The sequence below is a fragment of the Antennarius striatus genome, chromosome 18 (genome assembly GCF_040054535.1).
Source record: "Antennarius striatus isolate MH-2024 chromosome 18, ASM4005453v1, whole genome shotgun sequence".
NCBI lineage: Eukaryota > Metazoa > Chordata > Actinopteri > Lophiiformes > Antennariidae > Antennarius > Antennarius striatus.
The window spans coordinates 19,848,086-19,870,898 of NC_090793.1; the positions used below are offsets into that span (position 1 = coordinate 19,848,086).

At 45.9% G+C, this 22,813-nt stretch overlaps 3 protein-coding genes across 5 annotated transcripts; 2 read left to right on the forward strand and 1 right to left on the reverse strand.

The window, feature by feature from the left end:
- The first annotated feature begins 1,038 nt into the window (after positions 1-1,038).
- On the forward strand, positions 1,039-9,030 carry LOC137612000 (receptor-interacting serine/threonine-protein kinase 2-like). Its single transcript, XM_068340281.1, has 11 exons — positions 1,039-1,550; positions 2,463-2,616; positions 3,106-3,261; positions 3,847-4,004; positions 4,594-4,643; positions 4,740-4,901; positions 5,231-5,316; positions 6,216-6,317; positions 6,405-6,495; positions 6,964-7,134; positions 7,208-9,030. The coding sequence occupies exons 1-11, from the start codon at positions 1,348-1,350 to the stop codon at positions 7,594-7,596; spliced, it is 1,722 nt and encodes a 573-aa protein (XP_068196382.1). The 5' UTR covers positions 1,039-1,347; the 3' UTR covers positions 7,597-9,030.
- Positions 9,031-10,422: 1,392 nt separating this feature from the next.
- On the forward strand, positions 10,423-14,706 carry LOC137612001 (Y+L amino acid transporter 2). Of its 3 annotated transcripts, XM_068340284.1 has the most exons (9): positions 10,423-11,057; positions 11,767-11,892; positions 11,965-12,109; positions 12,629-12,752; positions 12,860-12,963; positions 13,036-13,132; positions 13,235-13,384; positions 13,562-13,745; positions 14,569-14,706. In XM_068340284.1, the coding sequence occupies exons 1-9, from the start codon at positions 10,538-10,540 to the stop codon at positions 14,649-14,651; spliced, it is 1,533 nt and encodes a 510-aa protein (XP_068196385.1). In that variant the 5' UTR covers positions 10,423-10,537; the 3' UTR covers positions 14,652-14,706. The 3 variants fall into 3 exon arrangements, with proteins under 3 accessions (XP_068196385.1, XP_068196383.1, XP_068196384.1); XM_068340282.1 differs by having other exon boundaries at positions 11,767-12,109; XM_068340283.1 differs by having other exon boundaries at positions 11,767-12,109; positions 13,600-13,745.
- Positions 14,707-15,665: 959 nt separating this feature from the next.
- wu:fc46h12 (uncharacterized protein LOC568958 homolog) lies at positions 15,666-17,329 on the reverse strand. The gene is made up of 5 exons (XM_068340286.1): positions 17,152-17,329; positions 16,682-16,790; positions 16,429-16,539; positions 15,877-15,952; positions 15,666-15,796 (listed from the first exon to the last, which is right to left on the reverse strand). The coding sequence occupies exons 1-5, from the start codon at positions 17,280-17,282 to the stop codon at positions 15,705-15,707; spliced, it is 519 nt and encodes a 172-aa protein (XP_068196387.1). The 5' UTR covers positions 17,283-17,329; the 3' UTR covers positions 15,666-15,704.
- Between the last annotated feature and the right edge of the window lie 5,484 nt (positions 17,330-22,813).

A 22,813-nucleotide genomic window follows, 5' to 3' on the forward strand; every position in this document is an offset into this window, starting at 1 on the left:
TTTTGAAATCTGATACCAATGTGTGGTAATTCTGCCCTGGCACAGTGTTGTGATTCTGGGAGCCCCCCCCCTTTGAGTTCCTCAAAAAAATTCCCCTCGCCGTGTCACTGGTTGGGGTTTCACACTTTCAGATTCACTCATTCAGTCGTTTTCTCTCCACCTGCTGCCCTCCTCAGGTTTGTAGTCTGACCTCTGACTCTTTCTGTGGCTGTTTTATTCTCATAAACCATCATTGATCCCATCTTCCATCGTCTCCTGCAGATGATCTGATTCTAACATGATAACCTCATTAGAACATGAGGAAAACACTGCGTGATCGATGTAATGGAAAGCATTTATTGTTTTTACTATTCTTTACTTTTTTCGCATAAGGACCAAAACAGGAGTTTATTATAAAAATGACATCATTACCCCAAATCTAATTATAATTCATCAAGTTTATAATTGATAATCCAGATTGTTTATGTTTATTGAACAGTTGTGAAATAAGAATCTGAAAATGGATCAACTTGCAGCCCAAACTGTGATCCAGGTTTCTGTTTGTAGATGTTCAGATGGATTTTAGTAATCAGCAGCGAGAATGTTTTATAGATTAACAATAATAATAATGTTTTATAGATTATTATTATCATTAATAATAATAATAATAATAATAATAATAATAATAATAATGTTTTATAAATTATTTATAATAACATTTCCAGGGATGTTTTCACAGATGAGATTGCTGGAGTGTAACCAGTAAATTTTACCACGTCTCACGGGAAAATCCCAGCTTCGGGAGTTTCCAGCCGAACTTCAGGACGGACGGCGGGACTGGAACCCAAAGGGATTTGATCCAACTGAACCGTAACGGACGGAATGTGGAGCTTTAAGAGCCTCCGGGAGGTTTTGGTTTCGTTAAACTCAACGTTCTCCTCCAAACCAGCCGCTCCTGAAGCGTCCTCTCGCTCAATCTCCTCACAAACACAGCTCTGACGCGCCAGCCGCCTCAACCAATCAGACGGCGCGTCTCCGAAAACCCGGAAGAGCGTCGTCGTAGTAACAACAAACACAGCTGCCTCGCGGTGACAGCCGCTGGCTGTTCCACATCGACCCCCTCCGGAGGACGGCGGGTGGACGCCTCCCGGTAACGTGTGGGGAGTTAACGGCGCTCACATTTAACGGCAAGCCGCAGGCGGAGCGTCGTTCCCGGGCACGTTACCGTTTCCCGGTGGCTTGCTAGCTTGGCTAGCAGCGAGCCGGACACAGAGGGCTCTTCCTTGTTGCGTGACCCGGAGGGGGCAGTTCTGCTTTCAGGGACCGACTTAAAGCAGGGGACTTCCCGTTAGAGGCTCACTCGCCGCCATGGAGCCTCCTCCCGCGGCCGCCGGCTGCGTGAACATCGGCAGCCTGACCTCCGCCCTGCCGGTGATCCCCTACCAGAAGCTGACCGACCTGTACTACATCAGCCGGGGGGGCTTCGGCACCGTGTTCAAGGCGCAGCACTCCGACTGGAGGACCACCGTGGCCATCAAGTGCCTGAAGCTCGACTGCCCCGTGGGGGAAAGGTACGGGCGTCGGTGCGCGCGGTGACGGTAAACGAACGAACCCCTCGAACATCAGGCGGAGACCCCGGTGTGGGGAGACGTCACGATAGGTGGGGGTCGAGTTGGGTGGACTGTCTGGTGTGTGGGTGACGTCATCAGTCTGCAGGACAGGTGGAGGTGACGCTCAAATCAGCGCGTTTCACTACTTTAACATTATAATATTAATTATTATTACACATTATTATGAATACATTATTATTATAATTATTATTTATGTATTAATACATTATTATTAATTATAATAATTGTTATGACATTATTATAACAGAAAAACTGATCAAGTATTTCTATATCGATATTGGCTGACTTTCTCTATATGATGGACAACCTGTTTCTAGATTACCTGCATTATTAATCTCATTTATAATCTGAGTGTACCTGGTTCACTGCTGCGGTCATTCCACGCATATTTGTTGTGCAGATTAAAAGATTTAGAGCGATCTGTATTTGTAAATCCGTTCTCACGCCTACTGAAGTGTGTGAAGTGAAAAGGAAGCTGGTCTGGAGAACAAATAGATTTTCTAACCACATTTCGGTAAGTTTTATAGGAGGTGATTGATATTTAAAAGCTGATCCATAATCCGTTTCGTCTTGTAAAGTATGAGTTTCACACCCCTGATCTAATGCACACAGATTGGATCTATTTTTAATAGCATGCTACTATTTTTAGATTTAGGGGATTTCTTAAATCTAAATACTGATTTTCTGAAAGTATTTGCTCATCCACCCATAACCTTCCGCTTCTAGGATTATCTCTTGGCATCTCTTCCTCAAACAGCACCGTGAACACAATCGATGACGTCACCGCTGTGGCGTTCCTGTAATCCCGTCTGAGAATGAAGCCTCACCTGGAATTCCACGTCTGTGTTTCAGGGAGAGGAACTGCCTGCTGAAGGAGGCCGAGGTGCTCCACAAAGCCAGGTTCAACTACATCATCCAAATTTTCGGCATCTGCAACGAGCCGGAGTTCTTCTGCATCGTCACCGAGTTCATGAGCAACGGTTCGCTGGACCTGCTGCTGCACGAGGTAACGGACGCCGCCGCCGACGTGTGACGCCAAGAAAACCACAATCAGGTCTGAAGGATTAGGGTGTGTTAAGAATGAAAAACACAAAGGGTTTACTCAGTCAAAGGAATTTCTATTGATTTCCTCCTTCACAAAGAGGATGTAATAATAAAACACCAGACAAGAAATAAAAATCTGATTAATTTATTAAACTAAAGAACCCTATAAATAGTTTTTTTTTTTGTTTTTTAGCACCACCTTCAAACATTTAACTTTTATTTTTAGACTCCGGTACCGTTTTGTTGTCTTGTGGGTTGTGTGATTCACACTTTAAGATGTTTGCCAGGAACTCTTCTGCTACAAATGAAAGTGAAACTGGGAAATAGTCTGAACTGTTGCAACGGGTGAGGAAAGAAAGAAAGGCTGAGTCCATGAACGGGCAGGCGTGGGGGGTTTCCCACTTTTTCCACGCGCCATGTTTCCACTCTTTCTGGTGTGTCGTCTCCGCAGAAGGACACCTACCCCGGACTAGCCTGGCCCCTGCGGCTCCGGATCCTCTACGAGATCGCCCTGGGGGTCAACTTCCTGCACAACATGAGCCCCCCCCTCCTACATCACGACCTGAAGACGCAGAACATCCTGTTGGACGGGGAGTTTCACGCAAAGGTGTGTGTGTGTGTGTGTGTGTGTGTGTGTGTGTGTGTGTGTGTGTGTGTGTGTGTGTGTGTGTGTGTGTGTGTGTGTGTGTGTGTGTGTGTGTGTGTGTACCACTCTAACTTTTTTAAGAGGAGTGTTTATGTTCATGGTTAGCATCAAGCTAACCCATGCTAGCAGGTTGGAATATATATGTGTTTTTTTAAATCAACATATAAAAAGTGAAATTAAATATTTTTTTACATCTTTAATATTAAGTATACTTGATGTAGACTGTAGAATTCTGGATAAAGTTATTATTGTCATTATTATTATTATTAATTCATTTATTCAATTATTATTATTGTTTTTGTTGCTAATTTTATTATTATTAATATTGTTGTTGTCGTTGTTATTCTTATTATTATGATGATTATTATTAATATTAGATTATTTATATTAGCATTTTGATATTAGAATTATCCAATGACAGTGCTGTATGCTAATTATTCCAGTGTTTTCTGATGTTCAAGCCCCGCCCCTCTAGTCTTCAGATCAGTGTTTCGACCAATCGATGAACTCGCTCACACTGCCCCCCCCCCACCCCCTCCTGTCCAGATCGCAGACTTCGGCCTCTCAAAGTGGCGCCAGCTGTCCGTCAGCAGGGGCTCGGGGTCCAAGCCCACAGAGATGGGGGGCACAGTGATCTACATGCCCCCCGAGAAGTACGAGCCCTCCAAGAGCCGCCGGGGCGACGTGAAGCACGACATGTACAGGTGAGACGTCACGCCCCCGTACTGGATTGGAAGGGTCAGCGGGGTCAGGGGCCCACAGGAGGAGGGGTCACTAGGGGACCGGGTTAGAACCATGTTAGAACCGGGTTAGGACCGGGTTAGACCCGCATTAGAACCGTGTTAGAACCGTTTTAGATCCACATTAGAACAGCGTTGGATCCGGGTTAGAACCGGAGCGGCGAGGCGCCGTCGCTGAAGACCTTCAGTCTCCACGGTGTTAAAATGTCAAACCGACGCCTGCGCCTTGCGTCTTCATGTTCTCGTGAAGGTCACACCTGTCGTTACGCCACATGGCTCCGCCCCCTTAAACGTGGCCCCGCCCCCTCAAACTGGACCTGCTGCGTTTGTTGTTTTGATAGAAGCCGCTGTGCTGGGAATCACACGTCCGTTAAAGATGTTGAGCAACAGTTGGGCTGCTGTGTGTGTGTGTGTGTGTGTGTGTGTGTGTGTGTGTGTGTGTGTGTGTGTGTGTGTGTGTGTGTGTGTGTGTGTGTGTGTGTGTGTGTGTGTGTGTGTGTGTGTGTGTGCGTGTGTGTCATTCCCGTCTCTATTGATTATTTCTACATTCCAGCTACGCCATCATCATGTGGGAGGTGCTGTCCAGGCAGATTCCATTTGAAGGTAACGTGTTTCACCGGCACGATTCTGCAGGCGTCGATCCGTCACCAGGTTAAACATTGTGTGTGTGTGTGTGTGTGTGTGTGTGTGTGTGTCCAGAGGTGACCAACCCCATGCAGATCATGTTCAGCGTTCTGCGTGGGACGCGTCCCGACGTCGGCCCGGACAGCCTGCCGGCCGACATCCCCGGCCGTGACACCCTCGTCGGTCTGATGACCTCCGGCTGGACGGCCAATCCCGACGAGCGCCCGTCCTTCCTCAGTGAGTTCACGCCGCCGGATCCTCGCACGCCGCCGGACCGGTCCGACCGTACGCACGCCTCACCGGATTGCGTCACGAGGAAAACGTTCCCCTCAGGGCTGAATTACAAGTCGGCTTCCAGTCAGATCAGTTCCCTCGTCGTCACGTGAACGCCGGGCGTCGCCGTTTCTCTCAGCTCAGACAGAAATCAACATCTGACTGTTAAACGAGGAAAATGTGTTTGAACAAATTAAATTTAGAGCAACAGGAAGTCAGTCGGGTTCTGAAAAATCAAGTTCATGACTCTGTGATTCACAGACAAGTTATGATGCGTTTACTGCCCCCCACAGAGTGTCTGATCGAGCTGGAGCCCATGGTGAGGAAGTACGACGACATCGACTTCCTGGAAGCCCTGTTGGAGATCAAGAGGTCAAAGGTCAGGAGCGCCAGGCCACTTTTTTTTTAAAGTTATTGGAGGAAGAAATTCACGTTATTAGAAAGACGTGAGAAATTGAAAGATTTAGGAGGCTGTTTGTTGTCGGTGTACACACACACACACACACACACACACACACACACACACACACACCATCTGAAGACTGATATTCTTGGTGTGACCCTCCAGACGGTGTAATTAAAGGAAAACACTGTAACATGGAAAAATAGAAGTGTCTTGTGTTACATAGTGAATGGATGAGAGGTCAATCAATCAATCCACCAATCAATCAATCAATCAATCAATCAACTTTTATTTGTGCTTAATCACAACAGACTTTTATAAGGTACTTTTACAGAAATAGGAAACCCAACGGGACCAAATAAAGGTCAAAAAAATTTCCGCATCATTTCTCCTCAGCAGATCCTTCCTCTTCTTGGTGTGTGTGTGTGTGTGTGTGTGTGTGTGTGTGTGTGTGTGTGTGTGTGTGTGTGTGTGTGTGTGTGTGTGTGTGTGTGTGTGTGTGTGTGTGTGTGTGTGTGTGTGTGTGTGTGTGTGTGTGTGTGTGTGTGTGTGTGTGTGTGTGTGTGTGTGTGTGTGTGTGTGTGTGTGTGTGTGTGTGTGTGTGTGTGTGTGTGTGTGTGTGTGTGTGTGTGTGTGTGTGTGTGTGTGTGTGTGTGTGTGTGTGTGTGTGTGTGTGTGTGTGTGTGTGTGTGTGTGTGTGTGTTGAACTTCCTGGTGAATATTTAACTCCGGTCAGAACCGTTAGTCGTTTCTTCCTCTTTTACTGGTTGTTTCCCGCGCTCTCTTCTCCACGCGGTCAGTGAACGCAGCATTTTTGCTGTGGTTTAACCTTTAACCTCTGACTCATTTCCCTCTTCGTCCCTCTTCCTCTCCAGCTGACGGGGGGGTTGAGCTGCTGCGCCGCCCAGTCGGCCTGCGACAGGAGGAACGAGGAGGAGTCTCTGAACGCGCTGAAGAGCCGACCCCACCCCTCCCTGGTGAGCAAACAGTCACGTTTTACCCCGGGGGGGGCATCAGGGCCAGTTTGACGCGTCGGAGGCTCACAGCTGTCTTCTGTCCTGCAGGGGAGCTCGGGTTCGGGTTCCTGCTCGTCCCAGGACACGGACATCTCTCTGCCGGGGGCTCTGACCAGCAGCAACTCCGCCCCCTCCAAAGGTAACTCCACAGGTGTTTCATGAGGCCACGCCCACTTTAACCCTTAGACCCCTGACCTATTTTGGCCGTTTTTTGGTACATTTGATATTTGTCTCTATATAGCAGATTAAAAATGATTTAACAAACCCATGCTTGGTATGTTTACCTTCAGCACAACTTCAGCTACATGAAGAGATGGTTTTTATTCCCCTATAACTTATTATATTGACATATTGGGGCAAAATAGACACACAGACAAATTCGAAGATGGAAAAATTGTATTTTATTGCACATAAAAACCAAAAACACGCTCATTAAATTGATTTTGAGCTCCAAAGAGGTTGTAATAGGCTTCTAACATAATTATATACAGTTTGTGTCACTTTTGCCAACCTTCAGAGGAGTTTTTCAAAATAAAACACAGTGATCCGACCACGGGGGCGTGGTCATAGGGCTGTAAGGGTTAACCCCTTCTCTTCTGCGCTCCAGACGAGCTCCCGCCGTCGTTCCTGGAGCCCCCGGAGTCCCTGAAGGACCACTGCACCCTGAACGGCTACCAGCCGATGAACGACCTGAACGCCGTCAGGACGGCCCCCCCCGCCGGCGACTACGAGACGCGGCTGGACAACCTGACGCTCAAGCCTCAGCCCCAGCTACCAGGTACCAGCGTCATGCGCCGCGTAGCGTCCGCGGGGTTTCCCTCGCACTCACACCTTCTTCTCTGCGGCGACAGATCCGTCCCCTTCGTGGCACGCCCCCCCCACTAAGGGCCCGGTCTCGGAGTGGATCGCCACGCGCCGCGAGGAGATCGTGGCACAGATGACGGAGGCGTGCCTGAACCAGAGCCTGGACGCGCTGCTGGCGCGCTCCATGCTGATGCGTGAGGACTACGAGCTGGTGGTGCACCAGCCCACCCGCACCGCCAAGGTGCGCCAGCTGCTGGACAACTGCCACCGCCACAACGAGGACTTCTGCCGCGTGGTGGTGCGCAAGCTGCACGACAACAAGCAGATGGGCCTGCAGCCGTACCCCCCCGACATCGGCTCGCCCACCGCCGCCGCCGCCCTACCCAGCGCGCCGCCGCTGTTATCCACGTCCTGCAACATCACCAGGAACATTTAGGGACGGCAGCATCCAGGTCACGCTACCTGGAGACCCCACACTACACGCCGTCATGACTCACGGACGTGACTCGAGTGAGTCTTCGCTGAGGAAGAGGAGTCACGGCGACGAGCGACTCTTTTTGGACGTGGAGGGAATCCACTCACCAGGAAGTTTTATTCTGTCCAATCAGGATGGAGATGTTTTTGACTGAATCAGTGACTGTGTGTGTGTGTGTGTGTGCGTGTGTGTGTGTGTGTGTGTGTGTGTGTGTGTGTGTGTGTGTGTGTGTGTCATGAATGACTCGAGGTCAGATGATGCACCCACACCCAGACCAGGTTTACCTCTGTGGTAAAAAATGTTCTGGATTAGCATTTAGCAGCTGAGTGAAGCAACAAAGAGCGTCTTTGTGCTGAAACACACACCCGGTGTGTGTGTGTGTGTGTGTGTGTGTGTGTTTTTCATGTGGACACACCTTTAGATTTGTTATTAATCAGATGTCAGTTTCCTTTGTTCACGATTCACATCCAGTTTGATCCAATAAGACTCCGTTTGCGTGTTTCTGCAGAGGTGACATCATCGCCGTGTAAAAACAAACTTCAGTTTTTCTAAGCGTCCCGTCGGCTCAGTTTGACTCCAGTGTTGTTTCTGCTGTTGTTTGAGCTTCCTGGTCTTCTGCTCATGTGTTCTTTTGTTTGCACACAGATAAGACGTGTGGAAATCCCCCTCCATTCTTTCATTTGTGCAGCATTTTTTATTCTTTGTAGCAGAAAGCAGTCAAGAAATGTCTGTTTTCAGGACGGTTCTTTCTAGGTAGGGATCCGTTTCTTCATTATTCTTGTGGATAATAAGTTTTCTGGAGCCCGATGATCAAATTTCTGCCACAAGAGGCTGAAAAAAGTGATAAATACTCACATTTAGGGGCAGTTTTTAAATCTGATTAATGATCAGGGGTTGCTTTTAATTTCCAGTCGATTGATAAATGGATCAATGGAGTGTGTTTGTGTGCGTCTGCCATTGGAGGCCTCGCCGTCTTTATCGCTGCCTCTCCTTTCTGACTGCATTAGGAATGCAGCTGCAGCGTTTACGGCCTGCACCGCCTATAAATTCACTATAATATCCAGATACGCCGTCAGCCACTTTATTATGAGATAAAATAAATAAGGTACATAATTTACAGATCAATAAAAGAACGACAGATGCAGTCGTTTAAACCCTAACGGGCTCATCAGAAGGAGTTCTGCCATGTTTTTGACTTTTGTGCCTGATTTATTTCCTTTTTTTTTTTTAACTCAAATGCTAAAATATTTCATATGTTCATTTGCGATCTGCTAAGGTTTTGTTTTCATGATGTTAGGGTTTAATATTTGTGGAGTTGCCTCGTGCAAAACGCAAGCCGAGTTGAGTCCGAAGGCTTTTCATGTGTCGTTTCATTAAAGTCGGTTCTGTTAAGACTTCCTGTCTTTGCTCTTTTTGGGGGGCTTTAATTTGATTAGCTCAGTTTAGCTGTGATGTTTAACGTCTGTTTCACCAGCAAGGTGAACGCCAAGGCTCCAACAGTTGATCATTACTGCTGAAGTTGTACAGACCCCCGAAGGAAAAGAAAAAGAGGTGGGTGCGTCCGTGGAGACCCGAATCCGATGATGGTTGTAACACAATGCAGGACTTCACGGGAACAATCACTAAAGGTTTGATTGATGAGGGACTTGTGGAAAAACCCAAGAGAAAGTCGGATTTCCAGGGAAAGCGTGGGGAACACGAGCTGCACACGGGATGTGTTGTGGAGCGGAGTGTCCCAGTGGAGCCAAACATGAGCGGAATAACAGATGGAGCGTCGGACGGTCCAGCAGAGGGCTTCTGAGAGGTGATGTCAATGAACTGAAACCAGTTACATAACGCATACTGTATGGTTGACAAACAGGGTTCATTAAAAACAATCCAACCTGCAGGATTCCAGGATGAGATATCAGAGGCCCTGGGTTTCCTCTGATGACAAAACAGCTGAAAGAAGACAAGAAAAAGAAAGTCCATACCAGAACAAGGCAGTCAGAGATGCAACATCCCGTGACATCACCACATTTTTGTGCCTCTGGCTTCCTGAAAAAGTTGCTTTTTGTTTTGTGATTATAACTCATCAGGGTTCAGAGATGTGTACCTAAAAAGGTATAAAAGTGAAAATTTTACCTTGATCTAGTTTTTCAAGGTCAAGGTTGTGATCTAATTTTCATCCCCTTGCCTCCCTGAATATAACGCTTTTTTATTTCGTCTTTCTATCTAATCTGGTTCCTGAGATATGTGCAAAAAATGTATAAAAGTTGACATTTGACCTTGACCTAGTTCTCTCAAGATCAAGGTCATCGTCTCATTTTCATCCCCTTTGCCGCCCGAGTAATGTGCTTTTAGTTTCATCTTTCTATCTGCAACGGCTGTGAAGATATTTGATGGACTAACGGTCGAACAAACACACAAACACCGACAATTACAGTACATCACCTCTTCGCGGGATGTAAAAACCAAACCAGGGACACAAAAAGTTAGAAATTAACTAAAAAAAGATGCTAAAAGACACGAAAAGATGCCACATTTACAAAACAACAACATGAAAACAACAAAACGTTCAACAAGATGAAGAAAAACCACCGAGATATCTGGAAGGAAGCCATCTGAAGGACTGATGGAGGAGCAGCTGATTGGCCAATCACAGCGACTCCATTCTGTCATAGTTGTTGATGTGTCCATTGGTTGGGGGGGGGGGGTCTGCTTAGCTCTGAAAATAGCCCCGGTGCCCAGCGCTGGAAAAACACTGCTGGAGTGTGTGTGTGTGTGTGTGTGTGTGTGTGTCCGAGGTAGTTGCGACATCAACCGACCCGTTTCTAAGGGGGTCCGTCTACGTCCAGAGGAACAAAGTCAGTAAACTAAACCAGTCCGTTTGATTGGATCTCTATTCTACCAACACCAGCTCATGGGGGACCTGAGGCAAAAGATGGGGGTCATGTCACAGACCATCTGCCCCAGCTCCCGGGTTCCATCTGAGGACGACCTAAAAGCCCCAAATGGGGGTAAAGAAGACAAAATACAGATGAAGAGAGAAATCTCTCTGACCAACGGAATCTGCCTGATCGTGGGCAACATGATCGGCTCGGGTATCTTCGTGTCGCCCAAGGGCGTTCTGATGCACAGTGGCTCCTACGGGCTGTCCCTGCTGATCTGGGCCATCGGGGGTATCTTTTCAGTGGTGGGGGCTTTGTGCTACGCGGAGCTGGGCACCACCATCACCAAGTCCGGGGCCAGCTACGCCTACATCCTGGAGTCTTTCGGGGGCTTCCTGGCGTTCATCCGCCTCTGGACGTCCATCCTGATGATCGAGCCGGCCAGCCAGGCCATCATCTCCCTGACCTTCGCCAACTACCTGGTGCAGGCGTTCTACCCCACCTGCCAGGCGCCGTACGATTCCGTCCGGCTCATCGCTGCAGCCTGCCTCTGTAAGAAAAACTGTCTGCTACTGAACGCTTGAGATCAGGTTCACTTAACAGGAAATAAACTTTGTGAAGCTAAAAGTCTGAGCAATAGCAAGAGAAACAGGGAGTATGAGTGTGTGGAATGGCTTCGTCTTCAGTCCTGCGGTGTAAAAATAGCGCTCCTGTTTTCACCCTGGCTTTGTGCTGGATAGTTAGAAGCTGGCAGAAGTTCTATTTAGGTTACAGAGCTGCAGCGCCATGAGTATTTCTATTTCTGTGGCATTAAAACAAATGCGGGTCAAACCTTATGGGTATATGAAGCCAAGAGTTTGTTGTTTTCTCTGTCTGCTTTGTAAATGCCATCAATAATGATGGTGTAGGCTGTTTATGAAGTGACTTATCATCTAAAGCTGTTTAAATCGATCCACTGGACTGTAAGACAGTTTCTTGAAGATGCATCAGCTCTCATCCAAGAGGCGTCTTCAGTTCTGGTGGTTCAGATGTTTCACAAGAGACTTCTTCAGTTGGTGTTCCAGTAGAACTGAAGAAGCCTCTTGTGGAACTGTACCTGAAGAACCTCTTGGATGAGAAGTGAAACATCTTCAAGAAACTATTGGATTGATTTGAACATCTTTGGAGAACCATGACCAGGATAACTGAGAACCTACAAAGACGAGTGACATGTGACTCCTGCAGATGACGCCTCACTCACCCTGTCCTCATCCTGGTTCAGGTACCCTCATCTTCATCAACTGTGCCTACGTGAAGTGGGGGACGTTCGTTCAGGATTTTTTGACCTTTGCCAAAATCATGGCGCTCTGCCTCATCATCGTTGTGGGAATCGTGAAGATATTCTCCGGTGAGATCACAGTTGAGTATGAATACATCGATGCTGGAGAACCGCCTCAGACTTTGGTCTTTCTGTCCACAGGAGAGATGAATGGGTTCGAGGCCCCGTTTGAGGGTTCCTCCACGGATACTGGAGCCATCTCCTTGGCCCTCTACTCAGCCCTGTTCTCCTACTCTGGCTGGGATACGCTGAACTTTGTCACCGAGGAGATTCAGAATCCAGACAGGTAATCAGATGCAAACAGATGACCCCATGATGATGATCACATGACCCTCAGCTTCCTGTCACTTACTAGATCCAATGTGTTTAATGTCTTTTTTCTGTCTTGCTGGAATCGATCTAATTCAGAACTTGAAACACTGGAGGGCACTGTTGGCTTTCTATCTGTTAAGCGGTTGGAAATATCTTCAGATGTGATTAAGCGCTATATGAATAAAAGTTGATTGATTGATTGATTGATCATGTTAGCACCAAATAGTTAGCACTGAAAGGCTAATGGATACAGAACAGAACCGCAAGGCCTGACAGTAAATTAAATCCTGATCCAAATTCAAATACAACCGTCACCTTCGAATTGGCTTCAGGGTTCAACATGGACGAAATGACCTTTTTGCACTGCACTACACGCAGGTAGGTAGGTGGGTAGGTAGGTAGGTAGGTGGGTAGGTAGGTAGATAGGTAGGTGGGTAGGTAGATAGGGTAGCGGTGATGGCTCAGCTGTCAAATGTTTGTTGTGTCGTCGTAGAAACTTGCCCCTGGCCATTGCCATCTCCATGCCCATCGTAACCATCATCTACCTGCTGACCAACGTGGCCTACTACCTGGTCCTAGACATGCCGTCTCTGCTGGCCAGTGATGCAGTTGCCGTGGTAACGTAACCCCGCTCTGCTTAGACATTTCACGCTCTGGTTTAAGACGCTGGTAGCTTTGCATGAAGTCAAGGGTTTGAATTTACCTCATCCGTCTGACCCTGCAGACGTTCGGGAACATGGTCCTGGGTCCGTTCAAGTGGATCATCCCGATTTCGGTGGCCATGTCCTGCTATGGAGGACTCAATGCTTCCATCATCTCAGCCTCACGGTAAAAAGGAAACGCCTAACGGCGTGGCATCGGGACATTTTGCTAAAGACTTCCTGTTTTGTGCTGGTGCAGGTTGTTCTTCGTTGGGGCCAGAGAGGGCCACCTCCCCAACAGTCTGAGTCTGATCCACTTGGAGCGCTACACCCCCATACCGGCACTGATTTTCAATGCAAGGACCCTTCATTTACCGTGTGCTTCCATCCGGCATCCGACATACGTGCTCATCATGTTGAGGAACACGTGACTGACCGAGGGACTTGTTTTGCTGCAGGGCCTGATGGGATTGATCTACCTGTGCGTGGAGGACGTCTTCCAGCTCATCAACTATTTCAGCTTCAGTAATTGGCTGTTCGTGGGCCTGTCGGTGGCGGGACTCATCTACCTGCGCATCACCGAGCCGGACCGGCCCCGCCCTGTCAAGGTGAAGATTTCTGCCTCCAGGATTACAACAATGCAAAGAAGGAGGGAGAAATACCCATGGCTCCACCTCTTTAGTCAAATGTGGAGGCGGTTCCCTGCTTAGCCCCGCCTTCCCATCATGTTTACCTGAGAGGAACTGCATGACGCCGGTTTCACAAGTGTTCTTTTGTCTCTGCAGCTGAATTTGTTCTTCGCCTACCTGTACTGTCTGTGCAGCCTGTTCCTGGTGGTTGTCCCTCTTTACGGAGACACCATCAACTCTCTGATCGGACTGGGCCTGGCGCTGTCCGGGGCGCCGGTCTATTATGTAGCCATTTACCTGCCCGAGGAGAGGAGGCCGAAAATCATCCGCAGGTTCAACGGTGAGGTTTGAGGCTGAAAGTGGCTTTAAATGGTTTTAAATGGTGTAAACTTTTAATGGTTTTTAAACCTCTTAATGGTCTTGCGCCTAATTATTGATCTGATTTTCTTTTAACATATACGCCCTCCAGATCTCTCAGGTCTTCAGGGACTCCCGTTTTAATTACTCCAAAAGTTTTAACCAAAAGCTACGGCGAGGCCTCTTTTTACCATCATGGCCCAAAACAGAGAATGTGGACATTTTTAAAATCAAACTCAAGACCCACCTTTTTAACTTGGCTTTTAACTAATAATTATTTAATTAATTTTTTTTTTAAAAATTTATTATTAACCTCTTAGTCTGGCACTTAATTGGATGTTATTTATTTTATTAATTACAGATTTATTTATTTATTTGACCTTTTTAGACTATTTTTTCAATTGAGTTTTATTTATTTTATTATTTTTTAACTTTTTAATCTGGCCTCTAACCTTATTTTATTTTGTTTTATTACTTTTATTTACTGAATTTTAATCTATACAGTCATCTTTTATCTCCATATCAATTAACTTCTACCTGGTGTTTTTAAATTTGTGTGTGTGTGCGTGTGTGTGTGTGTGTGTGTATGTGTGTGTGTGTGTGTGTGTGTGTGTGTGTGTGTGTGTGTGTGTGTTTTAGAGAAGAGGGGGAATATTTCTTGTGTAAATGTTTTTGTATTGTTTTTACGTAAAACACTTTGGGTAACTCATTTTATATAAAAAACGCTTTATAAAAAAAGTTTGATTGATTGATTGATTGATTGATGATGTCATCCTCTGATGTCATCCTGTTTTGCTGACCTTCAGGCTGGTTCACCAGACTGATCCAGGTTCTGTTCTGCTGCTGTCTAACCGACTGGGACGGTGAGGCCAGAGCTAAACGCCAGTGAGCTGCAGACGGGCGAGGAACCGGGTCAGGTTAAAAAAAGGCCCCGCGTATCAGATGACCTCTGAGGCAACGGGATCCTGGGCGCCGCTGCCTCGCCTAGAAACCCTTTCCTGTTTTTCTGCTGACATCAGGGAACCGACGAGGACTGTAGGTGTGTGAGATGACTGCTTTTACATTGGATGATGATGATGATGATGATGATGATGATGAGCTGTGATTCTGAGGAACACCAGCGCCTCTCTGGTTTGTGTTGCACTGATCTCAAAGATCTGCTGTGACGTCATCTTTCCGGTATTTTTTTTCTCTTTTTCTGGGAGAGATCACGTGCTCTGACGCGCGTCACGTGCTCATTTTCCGCGAAGGAGGACGTTTTTACTTTCACTGCGTTATGTTTCATTTGTACGTCTCTGTTTCGTTTGTGTGTGTGTGTGTGTGTGTGTGCGCGTGCGTGCGTGTGTGTGTGTGCGTGTGCGTGTTAGAATTTCTTAAATTAAAACCTATAATAATGGTGGATGGTGGTGTTTATTATTATTTTTAATTTTCATTTGTTTCTTAACTCTTAATGTGAAGCTTTCGATCAAACCCCGAGACATTTTCTTGATCATTGCTTCACTCGTGTCGCGCAAAGTTTGCGCCAGCTTCGGTTTTCACGGTGAAGTTCACGCCACGTCCTGATGGAGCGTCTGCGTTCTGCGGCTCCTCCAGCAGAGGGCGCTGCTCCCCGTCAGCTTCTGACTGGACTCGTCCGGCTCTGAAGGCCCCACACTGGTCCGCTCGTTCGTGCGCCGGAAGCTGCTGCGCGTCATCACGATGCGTGACGTCATTGTACATTTTGTGGATCCTGTTGACTGTTTTTTTTTTGTCTTTTACGTCATATTCATTGTAAAAGTCTGTCAATCATACGTCACGTGGTGCTCAGGGAGGTTTGTGGGGCGTTCAGTGTTAAGAGTATTTGAATAAACATTAAACTGCACGTTTATCAGGTTTCTCAACAGTTTAATTGTGTTTTAAATCACCTGATGATGCTAATAACAGAAAAAAGAACTGCTTCCCTTCAGGATAAGGAGCAGTTTGCGGTGTCGAACCCGGGACAGATCCACTTGTTGCTGAATTGTTTGTATCCCTCAGCGTGGATCAGGTCGCTCCCTGCGTGGACGGATAAAAACATGATGATCACGTGATCAGGGCTCATCAGAACTTCACACGGGTTCTTGTCTTTCATTTACCGTTCATCAGGTTCTGGAGGCTGCAGAAGTTGCTGCTACCAGCTGGATCGTTGGAGGCCTCAGTGGCGGCTTCTCCCTGTGGATCAGAAACATCCAAATACTGAGACAAACTGTGTGTTCAGAAATATAAATATAAAATATCATTTTAAATGTGGATATAACTTGATAACCTGTAAATGCTGAAGTTCCCTCTTTATGATCGTTTGAGAAAAAAAACAAACAACATTTGTCTTTTTCATAGATAGAAAGACACTGCATGTTTGCTTGTTTTAATATTTCACAAAAGGCCTATTAATTTAATTTAATTTAATTTAATTTAATTTAATTTAATTTAATTTAATTTAATTTAATTTAATTTAATTTAATTTAATTCTATTTAGTTTAATTTAATTACATTTTCAGATAACTTTAAAATTAAGTTGAAAAGAAAAGAAAAAGAAAACTAATACAATTTGATTACTATTTTATAAATACATATACATTTTTTAAATCAAATCAAATAAATATTTTTTTTGGGGGGTGGGGTAAAACCGACAATCCATCTGTACTTACGGTCACTTTACAGACAGTGGACTGTTCCAGAAGGAAGTCAAGCTCATTCAGTTTTTTGGTCGTTGGGTCCGTGTGCGTGGCTTTGATCTGGTACTGACCTGCAGACACGAGCTGCAACCCATGGAAAAACTCAGTCTAACTCAGTCAGACTCAGTTAAACTCAGTCTAACTCAGTCAGACTCAGTTAAACTCAGTCAGACTCAATCAGACTCAATTCAACTCAAATTCTACAACACGTGGGTTGACCTCTGACCTCGTAGGAGCACCTCTCTCCTGTGTACTGACAGCTCTGCCCGATCTGCCAGGTCTTGATCTGATTCACCAGCTTCACAGAAACATCTTGACACAAGATGCCGAACAACCTGCAGAGCGAAGAACAGATGAGACGTTCATCCGTCTGCAGGCGGGACTAACACCAGTCTTGTGAGTCCAGTCACCCCCCCCCCCCCCCCGTGAAGAATCCTGCTGCACAGACCCTCGGACTCCACTAATGCAGCATGCATTGTTTTTTTTCCCCACTGGATTCCATTCATCAGACATTCTCTACACCGTGCTGTTCCCATAATGCAACATCTGCTATGCAAATATTTAAAATAAAGCGTTTATAAAGGGAGAAAATTCACCTAAAGGTCTCCTAACAGTACCTGCAGTGCAGTCACATAAAATGATATTCAGTTCATTCACTGAGCTCCACTCAAAAAAATAACATAAAATCCCCGTTACCATTTGACTTTGCACTGGGACGTCCCACCAGTCTCCACGGTGATGGAGGAGGTGGAGGTGATGGAGGTGATGGAGGTGATGGAGGCCGTCAGCAGCACAGCTGAAGATGCCAGCAGGAGTCTCAGGTCCATGCTGAAGGCAGGAAGATCTTGGGACGTGTGATCCCGTCTGAGAACGTCCTCTACCACAAGGACAAGAAAGAGCAGTGCATCATGGGTAATGTGGAACATTCGTGTTAGCTGTGGATGAAGCTGGTGATTAGTAACACAGGGGAGGTCGTTCTTGCACCCAGAGCCAGACGAATGTATTTGTTTTAGCCTTTATCTTAATATATAGTGGAGTTATTTTAAAGCACACTCACACACACACACACACACACACAGGCACACACTTTATATCATGTTCCGTAATGGAGAATTTGTATAGGTGGTGTATTTTTGTGTTATTTAGATTTATAAATTGGGGGAATTACTTTTGTGTATTTAAAGGACTACTGTAGCTTATTAAATGCTCACTCTTCTTGTGTTGATAACGTTTCCATATCATTACATCCCTTGCAATAGAGTTTAAGCTATAGTATATTAAAAGTGGTTTATTAGAGTTTTCTGTGTGTGTGTGGGGGGGGGGGAGAGAGAGAGATAATTAGAGCACCTGTGGGGAAACTCTAAGTAGGCAGGTAAGGCTCAGGTGTGAGAGAGCTCTCCAGAGGAGCACACAATGGAGCACAAGGATGGGAATATGCTGTCATGGACGGATCCAGGGGCAAAAACGTGCAGAGCGGAGTGGGCGATTGGGCTGACCAGGAAAGGCCAGAGAAGCTTAAGTGGAGGTGGACATTGCCTCAGCTCAACTTTACGACCAGGTAAAACAATAAGCTGTTATTCATGTGGGAAGTCAGGTCATAAAGCAGCTCACTGCACTCACTGCACACTCACTAATTTTTGCAGCATACCTTTAGCCCCCGTACCTCATCAGAAAGAGCGGTTGTGTGACGTTGAGGTGAATGGTAAAACATGTAGGGCTCTATTGATACTGCCGGCACACAAACATTGATTTAAAGGGGGGTCGGGGTGGGTCGTTGGTATGCATGAGTGTGGTTCAGTTGTGCAAATTGAGTTTGCAGTGATAGACTGTATAAAATAGGAGCAGAAGGGAAGCAACTGGTGGTTCCCAAACAGTTTAGATCAAAAGTGATGGAGCTGGGCCACGGTATTCCTATGGCGGGGCATTTTGGACGAGAAAAGACCTTAGCACGCATTCAGCAAAGGTTTTTCTGGCCAGGCATTACCTGTACACAGGAGTTTGCAAAGATCTTGTAGCTCCTGTCCAGAGTGCCAGGTCACTGCTGGCATGAGAGTATCAGACAGAGCACCTTTATGTCCACCTCCACTGATAGATGAGTCATTTTCCCAGATTGCGATGGATATAGTTGGCCCATTGCTACCTAGCGGTTCAGGAAACCGGTTTATCTTGGTCATTTGTGATTATGTAACTCGCTACCCTGAGGGATTTCCCGTTCGATCAATAAAAGCCAAACAGGTAGGTAAAGCACTAGGACAGCTTATTACACCAGTAGGCATTCTTAGGGAGATAATCACTGACCAAGGAACAAATTTCATGTCCACATTGTTAAGGCACACTTACAGGTTTTTGGGCATTAAGGCAATACGCAGTACTCCTTATCATCCTCAAACAGACAGGTTAGTGGAGACTCAAGCGAATGCTTAGAAGATTGGTTAATGAAACTGGAAAGAACTGGGATGCCTGGCTTCCATACCTCCTGTTTGGGTACAGAGAAGTGCCACAAGCTTCTACTGGTTTTCCCCATTTATACTGTTATATGGAAAAGTGGTCAGAGGGCCCCTGAATGTACTGAGAGAGACGTGAAAGACGTTGTTGGGCACCTTAAATGAGGAAGTAGATGCTATGCTACGGTTGGGGGTGATAGTGCCCTCAGAGATTGCTTGGAGCAGTCCTACGGTCCTTGTACCAAAGAAAAGTGGACTGTTTGACTGTTACCCCCTCCCTCGCATTGATGACCTCTTGGACCGGCTAGGTCCAGCAAGATTCTTCTCTACTTTGTGTTGAATATAGTACTTTTCAATATGTACCGCCAGTGGTGTCGCTGTTGCACTGCTGCTCTCTGTGCCACCTGTGTTTTCTAATGCTGTAGCACTTCCGGTTCAGGTGTGTGTGAGATCGTTGTTATTGATGCTGTGTGTGTAGCTCCTGCTACAAGCTAATAAAAGCTCTGCCAAATAACAATAGGTTATGGGCCCAGATCGTCGCTAAAAAAGCTGTTGTACACGGTTGTGTGGGATAAACAGTGTTGTGGAAATTCACAATGGAGGATAAGCTGTTTATTGACCGGCTGAATGGACCAGAGAACTGGGCAACGTGGAAGTTTCAAATGGAACACTTGCTAAAGGCTAAAGGACTATGGGGTATGTTAATGGAGACAGAAACGCTAGCTCAAGATGCTAACGCAGCAGCACAAGCTGAGTTCGCTAGACGGAGAGAGAAAGCATTCTCTATGTTGGTGCTGAACGTACGTACACCCCAGTTGTACCTGATAACAAGCTGCCAGACTCCCAAAGAGGCGTGGACCACCCTGAAAGCCCATTTTGAGAGAGACACCTTGGCAAATAAACTGTTTCTGAAGAAAAGATATTTCCGATGTGAAATGATGGAAGGAGATGCCTTAACTGATCATTTGAAACAGATGAAGGAGCTAACTGATCAGCTAGCAGCAATTGGATCTGTAATTGAAGAGGAAAATCAAATTGTAACACTGTTGGGCAGTTTACCACCAAGCTATGCTACAATTGTCACTGCACTAGAAACAAAGATTGACAACCTGACACTGAAGTTTGTTCAGCAAGCATTAATAAATGAAGAGCAAAAGCGGGTGAATGCTAATGGTTCAAGTGGTGCTATGCCAGGTGCTGGTGCATCAGCCATGTCATCACAATTTCAAGGAAATGTGCGGGATAGCTCCAAGTCAGTGGGAGCGGTAGACAAAAGCACGTGGAAATGCTATAAATGTTGGAAAGAAGGCCACATAAAGCATGACTGTCCAAGCTTCAAAAATAAGACAAAAAGGAAAATTCACAAGGCTAAAAACATGACATGTGAGGATGAGGAAGACTCCTCTGAAAGTACTTTTGTAGTCAGAGAGGCTAGCACTGACAGACCGCGACAGGTTGAATGGATAATTGATTCTGGAGCATCAAAACACATGACCTGTGATAAAGACATTCTCCAAGGATACCAGCAATTCTCAAAAGCACAGTCTGTGAAACTAGGTGACGGCAGAGTTGTTGATGGCCTAGGAATTGGAAATGTCAACATGAAAATGACTTTCAAATGAAGTCATGACGGATCTGTCTGTCACAGTGCATCAGTGGCTGCCAGCCTGTGGCACCAGCGCCTAGGTCACACCACAAAACTGAAGGAGTTAAAAGATCTGGTAAATGGAGTGGACTTCTCCACAGAGAAAGAGATTAAATAAATAAATTAATAAATTAAAAAAACAACAGTATTTGAGAAAGGAAAAATGAAAGTTTTTGTTGTTGTTTAGAATTTATTGACAGTTTTGTGAAGGAGAGCACACTCTGTGATATTATTTAAAGGAGCTTAATACTAACTGAAAAGGTAAGTGGGAGTGTTGAATATAGTACTTTTCAATATGTACCTCCAGTGGTGTCGCTGATGCACTGATGCTCTCTGTGCCACCTGTGTTTTCTAATGCTGTAGCACTTCCGGTTCAGGTGTGTGTGAGATCGTTGTTATTGATGCTGTGTGTAGCTCCTGCTACAAGCTAATAAAAACTCTGCCAAATAACAATACTTTAGACCTTAGCAAAGGTTATTGGCAGGCACCGCTAGCCAAGGAAGCAAGACCACACACTGCCTCTAGGACACCCTTTGGGCTCTTTCAATTCATGACCATGCCATTTGGCCTTCAGGGGGCGCCAGCAACACCCCAGTGTATGATGGACAAGGTGTTGCAGGGCTGTGAGGAGTTCGCAGCAGAATGCCTGGATGATGTCGTCGTTTAGTCGTTCATGGAAGCAGCTCCTGCATCACCTCGACACTGTCCTGGAGCGAATTCAGCAAGCTGGGCTACCAGTTAATGGTTCTAAGTGTGCCATTGCACGAAAGGTCCAGTATCTGGGCTACAGCATTGGTCCTGATGGTTTGAGACCACAGGTGGACAAGGTGGCAGCAGTTGAGAACTGTCCAGCCCCTCGATCACGGACGGCAGTGAGGTCCTTTCCTTTTCCTCATTGGCGGGTACCGTCAGTTTGTGCCAGATTTTGCAGACATGCCTATCGATTGACTGAAGTGACCCAAAACAAAAGACAAACCCTTCCGGTGGACCCAGGAGTCCAATGACAGCTTGCAAATCAATAACCACAGTTGAAGTTAATATTGGCGTATCGACTGAAGTGATGCGCATATCTGTCCAGCAGGGGGCAGCAGAGCGACATCCCTTTTATCTGCATTCAAGATTTTGCTGGCATGTGGAATCCAAAATAAGGAGAGAGCGACTGTATCTCAAACAGCTGGCATGTGAGCAGCTCCTATCTCCAGGTTCTCCTGCATGACTCTCCTTGTTGAGGGGATTATTCTCTCATGCTCATCGTTCCGATGTCTCCACACATCAGAACCGGTTTTTCCATCTCCACTGACAACCTTCACTTTGTCAGGCCTGGGGGGTTGGGGGGTGGGGGATAACTGAGTTCAAACCTTTGTTCAGTGCCTTTACCTTGACTCTGATTGACTCATGTTGAATATTTGTGACATCAGTTTCTCAGTCATGTGAACCGAAGCGCTTCTTCCCTCCTCTGTGTTTACAATTTCTGCATCTTTCAAATTTCAAACAGTTCTCGAAACTTTCCTGTGATTGGAACTGTTGACACAAAATGACGAGTTGCTCGTGATTTTTTTATTTTATTTTATTTTATATACTGATTTTGATCCCCGAAGGGAATTTAAGAATGTCGCTATCATTAATTTATTAATCATTTATAAAACTCTAACAAGAAAAATAAACAGTTTTGTACACTTGTTGAACTTCCTGGATGGATTACGTATTTCATGAGCGCTGGAAAAACCCCGGGACTCCTTCTTTCCTTTTTTTTTTTACATCTTTGGATCCTTAAGCGTCGACAAATTTACATTTTGTTGTGAACAGACGAACAAACGCTGGTGAATTGAGGTAATAAAATGGACAGAACAGCTGATTCAGTGACGTCAGAGCAGCTGGGAAACAAAGTGCTAGTTAGGGAGTGATTTCTGTTTTTTTCAGACTTCTTCAACAATCATTTACATTCAGTTCACAAAGATTTTAAGAGAAAACAATATTGATTCTTCAACACCCACTAAGAATAAATTGAAAATAGACGTTTAAAAAGTCCACTGAGGATCCTGCTGGTCCCGAGAGTCTGTTGGCCGCTTTACTTCCAACGGCCGTCGGTCGAGTTTTTCACATGATGTCAGACTCGGATGATTTTCTTTACGGACAGGCTGAAGTCCACGTTCGGCTGAAGCGTCTGGATCATAGCGGAGACCTGAAAAACACAGAAAACCCGGAACACATCAAGTTCTGCCGCGCGTCCGAGCAGCGATGGTGAAGACGCAGCAAGACGAACCAAAAC

Excerpts from the sequence above, each read along its gene's own strand:
- LOC137612000 (XM_068340281.1), top strand. The coding sequence starts at position 1,348 with ATGGAGCCTCCTCCCGCGGCCGCCGGCTGCGTGAACATCGGCAGCCTG. Across the intron at positions 6,496-6,963 it reads CAACTCCGCCCCCTCCAAAG|ACGAGCTCCCGCCGTCGTTC; the intron begins GTAACTCCACAG and ends TCTGCGCTCCAG. Across the intron at positions 7,135-7,207 it reads GCCTCAGCCCCAGCTACCAG|ATCCGTCCCCTTCGTGGCAC; the intron begins GTACCAGCGTCA and ends CTGCGGCGACAG.
- LOC137612001 (XM_068340282.1), top strand. The coding sequence starts at position 10,538 with ATGGGGGACCTGAGGCAAAAGATGGGGGTCATGTCACAGACCATCTGC. Across the intron at positions 11,058-11,766 it reads CATCGCTGCAGCCTGCCTCT|GTACCCTCATCTTCATCAAC; the intron begins GTAAGAAAAACT and ends ATCCTGGTTCAG. Across the intron at positions 13,746-14,568 it reads AATCATCCGCAGGTTCAACG|GCTGGTTCACCAGACTGATC; the intron begins GTGAGGTTTGAG and ends GCTGACCTTCAG.
- wu:fc46h12 (XM_068340286.1), bottom strand. The coding sequence starts at position 17,282 with ATGGACCTGAGACTCCTGCTGGCATCTTCAGCTGTGCTGCTGACGGCC. Across the intron at positions 16,540-16,681 it reads GAGAGAGGTGCTCCTACGAG|CTCGTGTCTGCAGGTCAGTA; the intron begins GTCAGAGGTCAA and ends CATGGGTTGCAG. Across the intron at positions 15,953-16,428 it reads CCACTGTCTGTAAAGTGACC|GGAGAAGCCGCCACTGAGGC; the intron begins GTAAGTACAGAT and ends TCTGATCCACAG.